The sequence below is a fragment of the Peromyscus californicus genome, unplaced genomic scaffold, assembly GCF_007827085.1.
Source record: "Peromyscus californicus insignis strain IS unplaced genomic scaffold, ASM782708v3 Scaffold_1__1_contigs__length_55948999, whole genome shotgun sequence".
In the NCBI taxonomy this organism is placed as follows: Eukaryota; Metazoa; Chordata; class Mammalia; order Rodentia; family Cricetidae; genus Peromyscus; species Peromyscus californicus.
The window spans coordinates 45,717,228-45,732,285 of record NW_026294492.1 but is presented as its reverse complement, the minus strand read 5'-3'; the positions used below and the strand labels follow the sequence as shown (position 1 = coordinate 45,732,285).

General features: G+C 38.4%; 1 protein-coding gene across 5 annotated transcripts in view; it reads left to right on the top strand.

The window, feature by feature from the left end:
* LOC128115677 (protection of telomeres protein 1-like) overlaps positions 1–15,058 on the top strand; it is a 48,427-nt gene that overhangs the window by 14,514 nt on the left and 18,855 nt on the right. For 4 of the 5 annotated variants that reach the window (XR_008220270.1, XM_052746649.1, XM_052746650.1 and 1 more), the window contains 4 exons: positions 4,295–4,425; positions 7,983–8,273; positions 11,482–11,637; positions 14,802–14,971. Coding sequence is in view for 4 of the 5 variants with exons in the window: in XM_052746649.1 (XP_052602609.1) it covers positions 4,295–4,425; positions 7,983–8,273; positions 11,482–11,637; positions 14,802–14,971 (748 nt within the window). In the remaining variant the exon portion in view is untranslated. The remainder of the gene's footprint in view (positions 1–4,294; positions 4,426–7,982; positions 8,274–11,481; positions 11,638–14,801; positions 14,972–15,058) is intronic. The other variant, XM_052746652.1, reaches the window with a different exon arrangement.

The window sequence follows — 15,058 nt, the reverse complement described above, 5'->3', positions numbered from 1 at the left end:
ATAATGTCCTATGCACATAGATAGCAAGGCTCAATAGTCTTAAGTTTACAGTCTTCAAAGCAATGTGATGATACATCACAATCACTCTTTAAAAATCCCAGGGGCTTTCTTTTTAGATAGGAAAAGAAAAAAAAAAAATCAGTCCTCAAATATCTATAGGAATGAGCTTGAGTGGGCTGAAGAGGGAGGGATCTTATTTTACCAGTGTACAGTATAATGATTTTCTTTGTGGATGGATGACAATGTGAAGACTGTTGAATCTGGGAATAATTATGAAGTAGATCACACCAGAGGCTGCACCTGTCAAGTCTCAGCACCATGACTGCCTAAATGTGTGCTGAACTGGAGACACACCAAAGCAGACAGGGAAAGCCCAGGAAGCTTCAACCATATATAAAGAACTATAGGCAACTGAGGAAAGCTGAGAACAGAGAAATAGCCTTACCCAGGGAAAATCACACACCTATTACCAAATGCCACCATACCTGAGTTTTTGTTTTGTTTTGTATCTAGGTTCTGGGGATCAAACATGAGTCCTCCGGGTTACTTACCTAGCACCTCCCTGACCATGATATCTCCCTTGCTTTCCTTTTGGATTCTTTAAGATGTCATTCTGTTATCAGCATGACTCTTTATGGTTGTGTGATATGATCCAGATAGGAAGGCAGCACTATATAGTCTTTGTACCCATGCACGTGTGTGTGCATGTGGGTAGCCAAGGCTTCTCTTCTCAGCCTCAGTGAAGATTCTTTGTAAAAGTGCCAAGTTAAAGAAGTACACCATTGTTTCTGGCAACGCAGCCACATGTTTGACTAGAAAATTCCTTGTTCTCACCATTAGTAAGAAATGGGCTAAAACTGAAAAGATGTGGCTTCAGTTCTAGTTACAGCATGGGCAGTTCCAGCAGGAGCTTTTGTAGTGTGTGAAAACCCAGCTGCAGAGTTAGGCACATAGTGCGGTTTGAGAAACTGCAAGTGCTTCAGTAAGTACCTTAGGGATTGTGGTGGTTCGAATGTATTTGGCCCCCATAATCTCACAGGGAGTGGCACTATTGTGAAGTGTGGCTTTGTTGGAGTGGGTATGGCCTTGTTGGAGGAAGTGTGTCACTGTGGGGGCAGGCTTTGAGGTTTCATATACTCAGGATACTGCCCAGTGAGTCAGTTAACTTCCTGTAGCCTCTGAGTCAAGATGTAGAACTCTCAGCTCCAGTACCACCTCTGCCTGCATGCCACCATGCTCCCTGCCATGACGATAATTGACTGAACCTCTGAAACTGTAAGGGGGCCCCTGAATTAAATGTTTTCTTTCTAAGAGTTGCTTTGGTCATAGTGTCTCTTCACAGCAATAAAAACCTAACTAAGACAGAGATGGTAATGCTACATTGGAAGAACAGTGGCCAAATGTGTTTAATGTTTTTAGGTACATGTTTCTGTATATATAATCTTCACCCTTACTCACTAGTGTTCATGGTGCTGGAAGGTACTTTGCATGCTATACGAAGAGAAAGGCAAACAAACCTACAGCAATGACCTAAGAGAAAACTAAAACTGTTTTGCTAACAGAATGTGGCAATCACATGACTCATAATAACGTTCTGCTGTACTTATAGTTCAGTGTCTTGCTCAGCCATCATCAGCAGATAAAAACCAAAAAACAGAGATCCACAGCGAGACAATATACAGAGTTAGAGACTTTGGAACACTTAGCCCTAAATGGAATGTCTCCGTCAAATTCTTCCCCTGTGGGCTCTGAGAACCCTGTGGAAAAGGAGACAGAAAGAATGCAAGGGAACCAAGCCTTCCAGACAAAACAGCCCTGATGCACATATAAATTCAGAGACTGTGGCAGCATGCACAGGTCTAGGCCAGATGGGGTCCCAGTGCTGAGAGGGGAAATGAACACAAGCCCCCATCCCTAACAGAGAAGCTATATCCAATTGGTAACTGCTCATGAAGGAAAGCTTAGTTTTCTCCAGTAGAGTATCACTGGGTATATAAACTGTAGTTAAGGGTAGGCTCCATGCCCAGCAATAGATGGCAAATATAAAATGAACTCAATGGTATTTTAGGAAGTTTTTTTTTTTTGTCTTTTTTTTGTTTTTGTACAGTTTATATATTATGCTTTCTGATTTTGTTTTTTTATGGTATTTCTGTGTATGTGTGTTTCTCTGTGTGTATGTGTTTCTTGTGCTTTTTCTTTGGCTCTTTTTTCTTATGTTTTGTTCTATTCAGCTTTTGATTTTGTTGCCTGTTTGTTTTCTAATGAGATAGGGAAAGAAAGGATATGGATTTAGGTGGAGAGGATCTGAGAGGAGCTGGGGAAGGGAAAACTGATCAGAATATATTGTACAAAAAATATTTTGAATTTAAGAATTAGTTAAAGAATTAACTCATAAAAGTAAAGTACAAAAAGAGAAGTGATAAATGATGTTTATGTTCACTTTACCACTGAAATTTCACATTGCTGGATAAGTATATATATATTTTTTTTTCCGCTAATAAGAGTTTTATTAAAGATAAAGGGACAGAGAGTGAACAGGCCTGTGGGAAACATGTGTGTGGAGAAGAAGGAAGAAGGAAGAAGGAAGAAGGAAGAAGAAGAAGAAGAAGAAGAAGAGGAGGAGGAGGAGGAGGAGGAGGAGGAGGAGGAGGAGGAGAAGAAGAAGAAGAAGAAGAAGAAGCATATATTTTTTTATTTGGGAAATTACCACCCTCTGCTGGTTGGTTTTTGTCATCTTGCCACAAAGCTAGATGTCTGGAAAGAGAGCAATCTTTTTTTTTATTCTTTTGTAAATTTTTTTATTTATTTATATTTTCTGTATAAGTACTCTGCATATGTACCTGAAGGCTGGAAGAGGGCACTAGATCTCATTCCCATGTGGTTGCTGGGAACTGAACTCAGCACCTTTGGAAGAGCAGCCAGTGCTCTTAACCACTGAGCCATCTCTCCAGCCCAAGAGAGCAGTCTTAATTGGGAAAATGCCTCCATCAGATTGGCTGTTGGCAAGTGTGTGGTTGTGTTTTCTTGATTGAGGATTCGTATGAGAAATTCAGCCCAATGTGGGTGGTGGCAGGTGGCCCTGGGCTGTATAAGAAAGGATGCTGAAACAGCCATGGAGAACAAGCCAGTAAGCACCATTCACCCATTTTGCCTATCATGTTCCTGCCTCCAGTTCCTGCCCTGACATCCCTCAGTAATGAACTGTGATCTGGAAGCGTAAACTGAAATAAACTCTTTCCTCTCCAAGTTATTTTTGGCCATGGTGTTTCATCACAGCGATAGAAGCTCCAACTAAGAACTCGCCTGCCCTGATTTCTTTAATTTTTCATTGTTTGTTCTTCATAGAAGGACAAATGTTCCAATCTAGTTTTTCATTGCTAAGTATGTTTTAAGTGTTCACATACCCTTAGTCCTCCCTCAGTCTCCAGAGTCTGCATACCAAACACTGGACAAAAAAAAAAAAAAAACAAAAAAAACAAAAAAAAAAAAAAAACAAGGAGAATCAAATGGTTCTGAGCTTCACTGACTGTATTGGTACTATTCTCCACAAATCAGGAGATTTGTTATTTTTTCTCATTAATTACAAAACTGGTGGACAGTCTCCTGACTTCCTATTCTAGCAGATGGATTTTTGCCCTGGCCGTCTTTTTAGGTGACTGATTTATGCTGAGCCTCACTTTCGCTCCTCACTGTATAAATATCCTAGGTGCAGTTTCCTTTCTCAGGCTTGGTCTGTAACTTCTGAAGCCAAGTTTCTGGAGAACAGTGCTGAGAAGTGTCTTAACCCTGCCTTTGCTTCCTGCTTGGGCCCATCTCCTGCCTCACTTATTTCTGTATTCGATTTTTTGAGGGCCAACAAGTGTAGGCATACTGCCTGCAGATGTCAGTATTTTCAGAAGGAATATTTTAGATCAGATTTTTTTACTCTGGAATATGTTATTCTTTTTGAATGGCATTGCTTCCTTTTTCCTTATTGACTCTTACGTATTTATTTATTTAAAAATATCTATAATGATTAATTTCTTTGGATATTTAGTGGGAATGATTTGCTTTTCTACCTTCTTCATTTTAAAGTGATGAAAAAGTTATTTTTTCTCTAAAAAATCGTGTAGAATATTTTTATTTCATTACATGTCTTAAGATTAATTTTTGTGGATTAATTTGACAGTGGTATCACATTTTTTTTCTTAAAAGGCAATAATAGGGAAGAGTAATATTTGTTTGGCATTCTTAAATAAGCATATTCTTATTTTATGCTTTCAAATAACTTGTGTTAAATTTTTTTGTTTCTTAGATTATTGTTCAATTGTAACAATTGTGGACCAGACAAATGTGAAGTTAACATGCATGCTCTTTAGTAGGAACTATGAAGACCTTCCAGTCATTTATAATGTTGGAGACATCGTTTGTTTCCGTGGGCTGAAGGTATAATCCATACTTTCTACAGTCTACATTTACTAGACAAGAAGTCTGCATTGTTCTCCAAAACTATCTAGTACTAACTGTATGGTTGCCTTCTTAGAGAGAGACAGTAAGCACATTTCAAGAGATAAGAAATGTAAATGGTATCAGTTATCAGTTATTTAAATGAATCATCTGCTGTCTCTCCTGAAGCATGCGTCGGAAGCTGTGATTCTGACTCGCTCCAGTTTGTCCTCTCACTTCCAAATATAGTTGATGTTATCAAGTTTCCACATAGAATTTGTCAAAGATAGGAGCATACAGCCTTGTAACTTCTTTTTAATTAATTTACTTTTATTTAAGTTGGGGTCTTACTGTTGCCCTGTCTGAGTTTAGACTCCTGAAGTGTGAGCTGTGTAGTCCTGGTAAACTGAGACAGAGAAGATTAAAATTCAGTTCAACTAGAAGAACTTGACTCTTGCAGACAAAGCACTGGAGGGAAAAGGCTATACAGAATGTGCTGGGAGTCTGCTTTTTGCCCATGAGTACTTCAGACTGAAAGCTATGCTGTACGTACAGGGCAAGGTCAGTTGAGGATTGCAAGAACAGGGAACAGGAGAGGTGCAACAGTAGGGATGCTGCAGGATGCTGCAGGGCCAGCCTAGTGAGGCCTCTTTAACACTGTATTATTTTGCCTTTTTACTCCGACAAAATATTATCAGATGCAAATTTGGAAAGAAAAGTTCAGTTTGGCTCAGTTTCATGGTAGAGATATTGGCATTGTTCCTTACATGGCTGCCAGAGCAAGAAGCAGAGGAAACAAAAGACTAGTTAGTAATTGGGGTGGTACGTCCCTTGTTCCAACAACCTAGGCCGGATGCTCCATAGTGGCCACAGACAGGGCTACTACCACAGGAGCATGTGACAGGCCTTGCACACAAACAGTAACAAGTACTTGTCCAATATGGCTAAGAGAGCACAAAATCTTGCCTTATCTCACAAAGGCCGACATCCTGTAGGAAGGCCTCTTGGGCACATCTGTTAAAACCTACGCGATTCCACAAAGAAGACTGTTTGCAGAGTGAGTCCCACTAAGGAGGAAGGGCTTTTGGGAAACCCTGAGCTTCCTACAAATTTACCCTAAGAAGGCATAAACTGAAGCTTTTGTCCATTTCAGGAGCTCGGCTAGCAACTTGCCAAAATGAACAAACCTGCCCCTCAAGAGGAGATGACATAATTTAGAACCTTTGCAATATTTCACTGTAGTGTCTAATCAAAAAGAAAAAAACACTAAACACAAGTAGAGGAGCTTAGAAGAAGTAGTTTTTAAAAAGCAATTGGACTTCCCAAATGAATTCAATGGGAGCACAGACATAAAGAGTCTATTAAACAGTAATTTTCCAGTAGATATTGTAATTTTTTCCCAAAAGATTAAGCAAAGTACTTTCAGCAAATAAAAAAAAAATTAAATAAGTAAAATGAAATCAGTTAGAAATGGAGAAATAGAATCTGAAAAAGAAACAAATAGAAATTTAATATCTAATAGGAACAACTGCTGTGGGATGTTCTGTATGGCAAATGTGTTGCTGATTGGTCAATAAATAAAACACTGATTGGTCATTGGCTAGGCAGGAAGTATAGGCGGGACAAGGAGGAGAATAAAGCTGGGAAGTGGAAGGCTGAGTCAGAGAGACACTGCCAGCCGCCATGATGAGAAACAGCATGTGAAGATGCCGGTAAGCCACAAACCATGTGGCAAGGTATAGATTTATAGAAATGGATTAATTTAAGCTGTAAGAACAGTTAGCAAGAAGCCTGCCACGGCCATACAGTTTGTAAGCAATGTAAGTCTCTGTGTTTACTTGGTTGGGTCTGAGCGGCTGTGGGACTGGCAGGTGATAGAGATTTGTCCTGACTGTGGGCCAGGCAGGAAAACTCTAACTACAAACAACAAATGAAAAGTTTACTGGAGGGGTTAATATGGGTTAGACTTTGAAGAGAGAGCCAAATACATTACCAGGTATGAAGAACTAGTACTAGATAAAAATAAATAGACCACAATGGGCCTTCGGGACAATATCCAGTAATGTAACTAACATGTAGTTAAGGTACAGGAGATAAGAAGTGAAGGGAGATATGTACACACACGCATACGCACACGCACACGCATGCACGCACGCACACACACAATCATGGAGAAACCGTATTCCATATGGGAGAACAGTAGCAATGATTTTTGATAAAAATTCATTTACATATATTTTATATCTAAATAAAATATTCTTCAGTAAAGTGGAGCCTTTCCAACTAGAAACTTGTTAAGAAGTGGCAAAACTATTTGAGAGTGAAAAAATATGAAGCTTTATTGGTTATTTCTATCCTAGTAATTTCACTGAGATAAATGACTAAGCAAGAGCAATCATGTGGCACCAAGTGCTGTTGTGTAAGAGTGTGCAGAGGGCAGTGGGGTTGGACAGCAGGGAGTGTGGTAGAAAATAGTGATTCAGCCCCACTGAGACACAAGGAGCTATTTATACCCTGGGAAGTAAATGGAACCTTAAGAATATCAAAGGAACTGTAGGAAGCAGTTATTGAAAAGCACAGACTGGGGGACCAAAGGGAAATGGCCCTGTACAGAGCTCCTGGACCTGTAACTATAATGTTTTTAGAGTGAATATGTCCTGGCTACTAGGAAAGTATATATAAATAAATTTTTATCAAGAATCATGTGCTACCTACAAAGTGCACTTTTGAATATGGAGACATAATTTGGAACTAAAACTGTAGGAAAAAAAATAAGCAACAAGAAAATGAAATAATTACATCTTACTATCAGACATGAAGTACTACCAGAGATTTGTGAAGAGAAAAGAAGCATTCTATATGAACAAGAGCCAGTTTGTGAAGAAAATACTAACACCACGTATTTGATAGTTGTACATTAATGATTCTGCAGATGCGCACAGTGAAAGTCCTTCCAACATGGCCCCCGCACACTCATGAAAAGGGTGACTTAGCTCCTGTTGCATGTGCTTGCCTTCACATTTGTGGGTTTTGAGTTTCACTAAACCACATAAACAACTGTCACATTATACTTTCCTCTAGTGAAAATTGTACTTTATAAATTGAACACATAAATGTAAGAATTCAAGTTTGGTAGAATCAGGATAACCATTAGCTACTGTTTTAAAAAGTATAAATTTTACTATGTTAAAATTCACATCCTTATGTACCCTGATAGAGTATCCATTGGTTGTATTGTTTCATGAACTAATTCAGTAAAAAGTAGTAAAGAGCCGGGCGGTGGTGGCGCACGCCTTTAATCCCAGCACTCGGGAGGCAGAGGCAGGCGGATCTCTGTGAGTTCGAGGCCAGCCTGGTCTACAAAGTGAGTTCCAGGAAAGGCGCAAAACTACAGAGAAACCCTGTCTCGAAAAACCAAAAAAAAAAAAAAAAAAAAAAAAGTAGTAAAGAATCACCCTGCTTCTCCCACTAGAAAAACTTAACGTCTCAAGTTTCTTTAGTTCCTGGGTTTTGTATCAATTGTTTTGTTTGTTTTCTGCTTTGTCCCATGTTCTTAGATCCAAGTATATAAAAACAAACTTCAGGGAATCAGCACCTATGGTTTTGCATCTTTGACGTTTGAGGGAGCCATAGGGTCTCCTGTCACACTGCGCACTTCAGGCACAAGCTTTAACTTCACTGCTCAGGACTACAGTATGGTAGAAGCCTTGCGGGCTTGGGCATCCACGAACCTTTCAGCATCTTCTACCTTACTGCAGCTCTCTGACGTCCAACCCATGCAGTACTGTGACCTGATCTGTCAGCTCCTGGGCAAAGCAGAAGTGGATGGAGCATCATTTCTTCTAAAGGTACATTTAAAATGCTTGAAGCTGTATGTTAGTGCCACCTGTCAATAAGGAGCTGCAGCACTCTGATGGAATATTTCCGAACTATTTTGTACTGAGTTAAAATTCTTGATACTGTACTACTGCATTCCCTGTGCTTCCCTCCAGAGAAAACAGTGTTGTTTTACAAATGGTGTGACATGCTGCACTTATTTCTTATTTTAATAATAAAAAACAGAGTTCTCATTAGTGACTCTCCTGTGTATTTCTGCTGCTTTGTGAAAGTCAGCTATGTTGTCACCTATTTACTGTCAGGGTCTATTCTAATTAAGTTCTGTCCCCTATCATCACTGCCTGGCCCATGGGAGGGCATAGATAACATTAAATGTTTCTTGTCATTCTTGTTTTTAAATTAGCCAGAGGAAAAAAATACAGTAACATAAATGCCCATGAATGACCCGCAGAAAGTAGTTACTTAATCATATTCCTTGTTTGGCCATACTGTAGAGGATTTTTTTCAGCAGTACTGCTTTGACAGAGGTCCTGTGCTTAATTCTCTGTCACCTGTAATAGTCAGACAAGCAATGGAGGGTCATTTTGCTTAGACAATACTTGGGGCTTACTGATACTGCTGGCACATTTCAAAGGAACACTGAAATGGAAAGTAGCAGCTTTATGTAAACAGTGCTGTGAGAAAGTAAATATTTAATCTAAGGTGAGTGAGTGAAGGAAGGCTACACTGAATTGAAAGCAACGTATGATCATTTATGGTTAGATAAGTCACCCATGTTCCCTGACCAATGTAACATTCTTAACACATGACATTTATCAGCTTCTGAACATGCCCAAGAACAAAGATGCTGGCTCTGTGTAAAGAGCACCTTTTGACTATTATGTTAAGAAAAACACTTAAATTTTGAGCTAAAGCCTGACACCATGTAGCTGATAGAGGCAAAAGTGCATTTTCTCTCTAAAGCACCCCTGTAAGTAGATAGCTTTTTTCAGATAAGCCAACCAGCTCTCAAGTAACTAATTTTTACCTTGGAGAAAGAGTTTATTATGTTTTTTAAATTTATTCTTTGAGAATTTCATGCTTGTATACAATAAAATGTGATTATTATCTCCGTATCTCCCTCTAACTGTCCCTTGTCTCTACAAAATACCCCACTCCCAACTTCATGTCCTTAACTTTTTTAAATTTAAAGAGCCCACTAAGTCCATTTAGCACTGCCCCTATGTGCTTGAGTGGGCCATTTTCTGGGGCATGCTTCATTCACCTCAGTGGCTGAGCTTCCTTCCCAGCAGCTGCCAGTTGCACCTCAGTTAGGGGTGAAGCCTGGGCAGCTCCTCTGCCATGAGGCTGCAGAATTGATGGGTGTGAACAAGATCAAGGAATTATTTCAAAGTCAGCATTGAGAGGTGAATGCAAGAAAGTTAACTTTTTTAGTGACAGTTTTAAAATATGTCTCAAGTCTTTGCATATCATCTAATAATTTTAATTTTTTAAATTTGCTTCATAGAAATAATTTTAAATGTGTGAAAAAGTACTCTTGAAACAAAACTTGTTGTGTGAACTATTTGTGTGTGATAGAATGGTCTCTGACTATATAGTAAAATTACAGACATGAACTTGTTAAAATAAACTTTAATAATAGTCTGTTTATTAATGTGCCTTCATTTATATACTGAAAATGTCTGAACAATAGCAAAAATGATTTTGGAAGTATATATGGCAACATTATTCTCTTAACTACTTTTGGAGAATAGAATTTTAATTTTTTTTCTGGTGTTTAATTTCTCATGTATCAGAAATAATTTTGTTTTTTGAGACATGGTTTCTCTACACAGCCCTGGCTGTACTGGAACTGTGTAGATAGACCAGGCTAGCCTCGAACTTGCAGAGATCTGCCTATATCTGGGATTAAAGGTGTGCACTATTACTCCTGGCCTCAGATATAATTTTTTAATTGAATATTAAAAACAGAGGCAAGCAGACATTATTCTGTCTGAATTAAACTTGGTTAGTATGTAAAGTAATATAATTATTTCCCTTTTCAATCATACCACAGTAACTGTGGCCCCCTTTTTAGTAATCATGATGTATCCATTTCAGGTTTTCTCAGCAGCAGTGTATTCTAGTATCATTTCTATTGTTGTGGTAAGACACTGACCACAAGTAACCTAGGGAAGGGAAAGATTTGTCTGGTTTATACTTCCAGATCACAGTCCAGAGGAAGTCAGGGCAGATACTCAGTCAGGAACTTGAAGCTTTCTATTCCACACCAAATTACCTCTAAATTCATGCAAAATTCAGTAAGTATGGCAGAAATCATGGAGGATGCTATCACTTGTAGACAAGCTTATGCTGCCCACAGTGGACTGGGTCCTCCTGTATCCATCAACAATCAAAATAGTTCCCTGCACACAAGCCAGTTTGACCTTGGCATTAAGTGAGGCTCTCTTCTCAAATGTTTGGGGCTGTGTTAAGTTGACAGTTAAAGTTAACCAGAACACCATGTTTTACCAGAGGTTTATGAATGTATTTTTTTTATTATATGTATATGTATGGGAATGTGCACATTTATGCAGGTGCCTGAAGAGACCATAAGAGTGTGTCTGATCCCCTCAGGTTGGAGTTATAGGCAGTTGTAAGATGCTTGACATGGGTGGTGGAAGCCAAACTCATGGCTTCTGCAAGAGCAGTATGCATTGTCAACTACTGAGCCAGCTCTCCAGCACTCAGTAATTTTTAAAAATCTTTAAAAAATCATTACACTTTTTGTCTGTTTTGTTATTGTACTATGTAGTTACTGAACAAATGCTTTTCAGTTATAATTTGTCCAAGCATATTCTGTTTTAAACAGGTGCAATCTCATGGTTTTAACAGTTTTATTTCATCTCATATCTTTGTTTTTGGTAATAACGCAGAAGTCATACATACCTAGAGCTGGGGGTGGGGGTGAGAGCAGGGTGTGATTGAGCACAGAATAGAAAAAACGTCAGTCTACAGTAAGTTAATGTTTTGTGTGGTATCATAGGGTGATTTTTCATCTTCATATCTTTCTACATTTTCTATATGACCAACAGTTCATATTTAGTCATTTCACAGTCACAGAATGATGGACATCTCGTTTTAAAGTATTAAAGATACCAGCATACATCTGTTCATTTTTAAATTTGACTCTCTTTTTGCATAAAGATTCTTAAGCTTTGCTTTACCACCCTATGGCAGGTATGGGATGGCACCAGGACGAAGTTTCCCTCTTGGAGAGTCTGCATGCAAGACCTTGTTTTCGAAGGTGACTTAAGTCACATTCTGCGGCTACAGAATCTGGTGATAGACATTGTAGTTTATGATAATCATGTCCAAATGGCAAAATCCCTGAAGGTGATGTTGACTAGAAAGATGCATGCTATTTTGTTTCTGTGTTCCTTTTACTTATAATTTTTGTTCATATAATTTTGGTTGACGATTTGTTATTTAGAGTGTAGAAATTAATTTCAAATTTGCTTGTTTTCTGCTTTTAAGCTTAAAAAACATATGTGTCCAAGTTAAAGAAAGCTCTGAACCCATCTTATGCATTCATAAATTTTTTCCATTGTAATTTTTATTAGAGAATGTAATTATATCTTGCCTGCTTCAACTTCTTGGCCTCTTTTTCTTTGTTGTTAACGTGTTTGTGATTGTGTGTGTTTCATAAATATATAAATACTATTTGTTTGATCCTTATAATGTATTGGTATGCATGTTTTCATGTACGTTTTACTGCTGACCATTTGGTATTAGATAACCAGTTAGTGTGCTAGTCTCGGGAGACTGTTTCTCCCATTTTTGGCACTCCTTCGTTGCCTGTCGGTTTTTGTCTAGGGTTGAGGAGGCATCATGGGCTTTCTCTCTTCCACATTAGCATGTCTGTTGGTATTATCTTTGTTCAGGTTGTTTAGGCAGCCTTGGTGATGGTGATGAGACTTCACGGGTTTAGTTTCTCTTATATTTCTAGGAGACACATTGTCACCATAAATTTCCAGTTCCTCTGGCTCTTATAATATTTATTCCCTGTCTTCTGAATGATTTCTGAACTTTAGGTACAAGATTTGTGCTGTACATGTATTTATTGGGACTAGGCTCTACAATTCTGCAGTTTGATTGTTGTTTTCTGAAATGATCTTTGTCCATTTTAAAGAAATTTCCTTTATGAGTGGTGATAACTACTCCTCCAAGATCCATGACTTCACTAGCCCTGGGTAGTTGGCTAGATGTCCAGTACCAGGCATGGTTCCCCTCTTGTTAAGGTGGCATTAAGTCCAGTTAGAGAGCTGTTGGTTCCCACTAAGCTATGCATGCTACTGCTTTTCCCGTCAGGGTTATTATGTCATGCTGGTCATTGCTGTAGTTCATAGCTGGGTAGCACTGTTGGTTGCTTTGGAAGCTCGCATGGCACCTGGTACCATGAAAGCTTGTCTTCAGGGATTAAACTACACTTTTTTTGTTTTTTTGTCATTCCTCTGCTTGTAGAATCTTACTGTATTACTGACAAGACTAAGCAAATAAGCATCAGGCACATTTCATAATAACATTTACTCGAACTTTAGCAAGATACAACATTGTCTCCAGAAGGCATTTCTGATAATAGCAACTTGTCATCTTTTCTCTGTGATCTGTTCAGAAAGATAAATTCTCTCTGGCTTATAAATCTTGTTAATAATGCATTGTGGTGAAGGATAATAAACACCCGTGCATTCACTATTTACACTTCTTCCTGATGATTTTACCGCAGTTATTTCAGATTCCTCTGAAGTAAACTGCATGTGGGACCTTCTGTGTCCCTGCTGTCTCAACCTTTTGCTCTCCAGAATGATCTTGGCCTTTGTCTTTCATACTCATTTTTAGAGAAATTTTTCATATGTCATGAAGAACACTGAAGTTTCTGGCTATGATTTTCTTTAAAAGTTAATAGGAAGGAAATTATGTTTTTGGTAGTTAAGCCTCTGTTTATTAATGTAATTCTTTCCTCCCCAAATTTCAGCCTTCTTTTTGGTCCTTCCAAGTTTAAAAAAATCTGCTCTACTAATAAAAAAAATAAGAAACCAAAAATTATGCAAAATAGAAATTGCTTTATTTACTATTCTAGTATCTCACTTTGGATCTCTCTTAGAAAATATATATTCCCTTCTGTTTTCCAAACCTCTATATTCCTCACTGCAACGATGATACAGGAGCAGGTAAAGGGAGTTGGGGGAGAGTAGATTAGACACCTCCTCCTGCCTTCCTGTCCTCAGAAAACACAGAGGGACTGGCAAGAAAGACCCTTGGAAGTGAAGGAGTGGTGTTGGGAGAATGGATCTTTGTCCCTGACTTACTCTCCACTGTTTGTGCCCCATCAGAGCTAAAGCTGGGTTGGGCTGTTTGTCTCTCTTCCTCCTACCCTCTCCCCTTTCCTTCCATTTGATGCCTCTTTTCCACTGTATTATGTCACCACAATGATGCAGGATTTGTAGGAAAAAAGAGAAAGGTGGCTTCTCACTCATCTGCTGCATTCAGGAATGCTATTTTTATGTAAGTGAATGAAGTGTCCTTGTTTGCATCATTTTTGTTCATAAGTTTACATAAAAGTCAGTGCAGTTTACATGTGTGACTTGTTCCTTTGGGTAGATGTCAGTATTTTTGTTAAAACATGATTACCCAGCCTGGGTTTGAACCCATGGCATAAACAATAAACTGTTTTCCCCCATAGGTGGTAGTAGAGGCTTGTACTACAGCACTAGCTCTAAATGTCATCAGCTTTGAATAGCCTACTACATTTTCTACTTGAAATTTTCATTGAAAAAGCTTAAGTTCTCTAGTTAAAGTTGTTTTTAGACTAAATTTAGCAACATAGCTGATACTGACTCTAGCATCATTAATTCAGAATTCTGGCTTAATCCTGTATTTCAATTTACAGAATATATTTTGTAAGATTGTGATAAAAGTACAAGTGCTTTATTAAAAATTTTGATTTCCATAGAATTTGTAGGATGGGGAAAAGCAAATGGTGGCACATACATGTAAACTCAACAATCAGAAGGCTACAGCACAAGCATTGCTGTGACTGTCCAAAAAATTGACCTGTGAAAATATAAAGGTGATTTTTATGCAGTTACATGATCAACGTTTTCTAGTGTCTCATAGTGAGAGGATTTTATTCCTCATGTTTAATCTCATTTTAAACTTATTCAAGCAAATTCTTTTCAGAAATAACTATCAAAAAATTTTATTTACATCTTGGATTCCTTCAATATATTTTACTGATGGACCTCTGGAATGGGTCTGCTTGTGTTGTGTAATGAGCACATTGGTGTCTGCACAAGCATGCCCCTGCATACATGATCTGATATGGAATCCATGAAGCTGATGCTAGGGCACAGTGCTGCCCTGCAGCCACTGTCCTCTGGTTAGATGGTATCCTTGGTTGCTGAAGTTACTACCTCCCGTTGGTTATGAAAATTTCAAATATCAGAAATTGTTTTCATTAGGCCCCTTTTCTGAAATGATCTTCTTAAATAATATTTCAGGTTGGAAGCTTCCTTAGAATCTATAGCCTCCATACCAAACTTCAACCAGTTAATTCAGAGTCCATCACTTCACTGATATGGCTGGAGTTTCATCTTCATGGAGGGACTAGCTATGGTCGAGGGATCAGGGTCTTACCAGAAAGTAACCCTGATGTAGATCAGCTGAAAAGGTGAGTATTTTATATCCCTGTTTGGAAAATATAAATGTAATCATCATTAGGTTAATTTACAAGGTAAATTCCTGGGCTGTGTGAGGC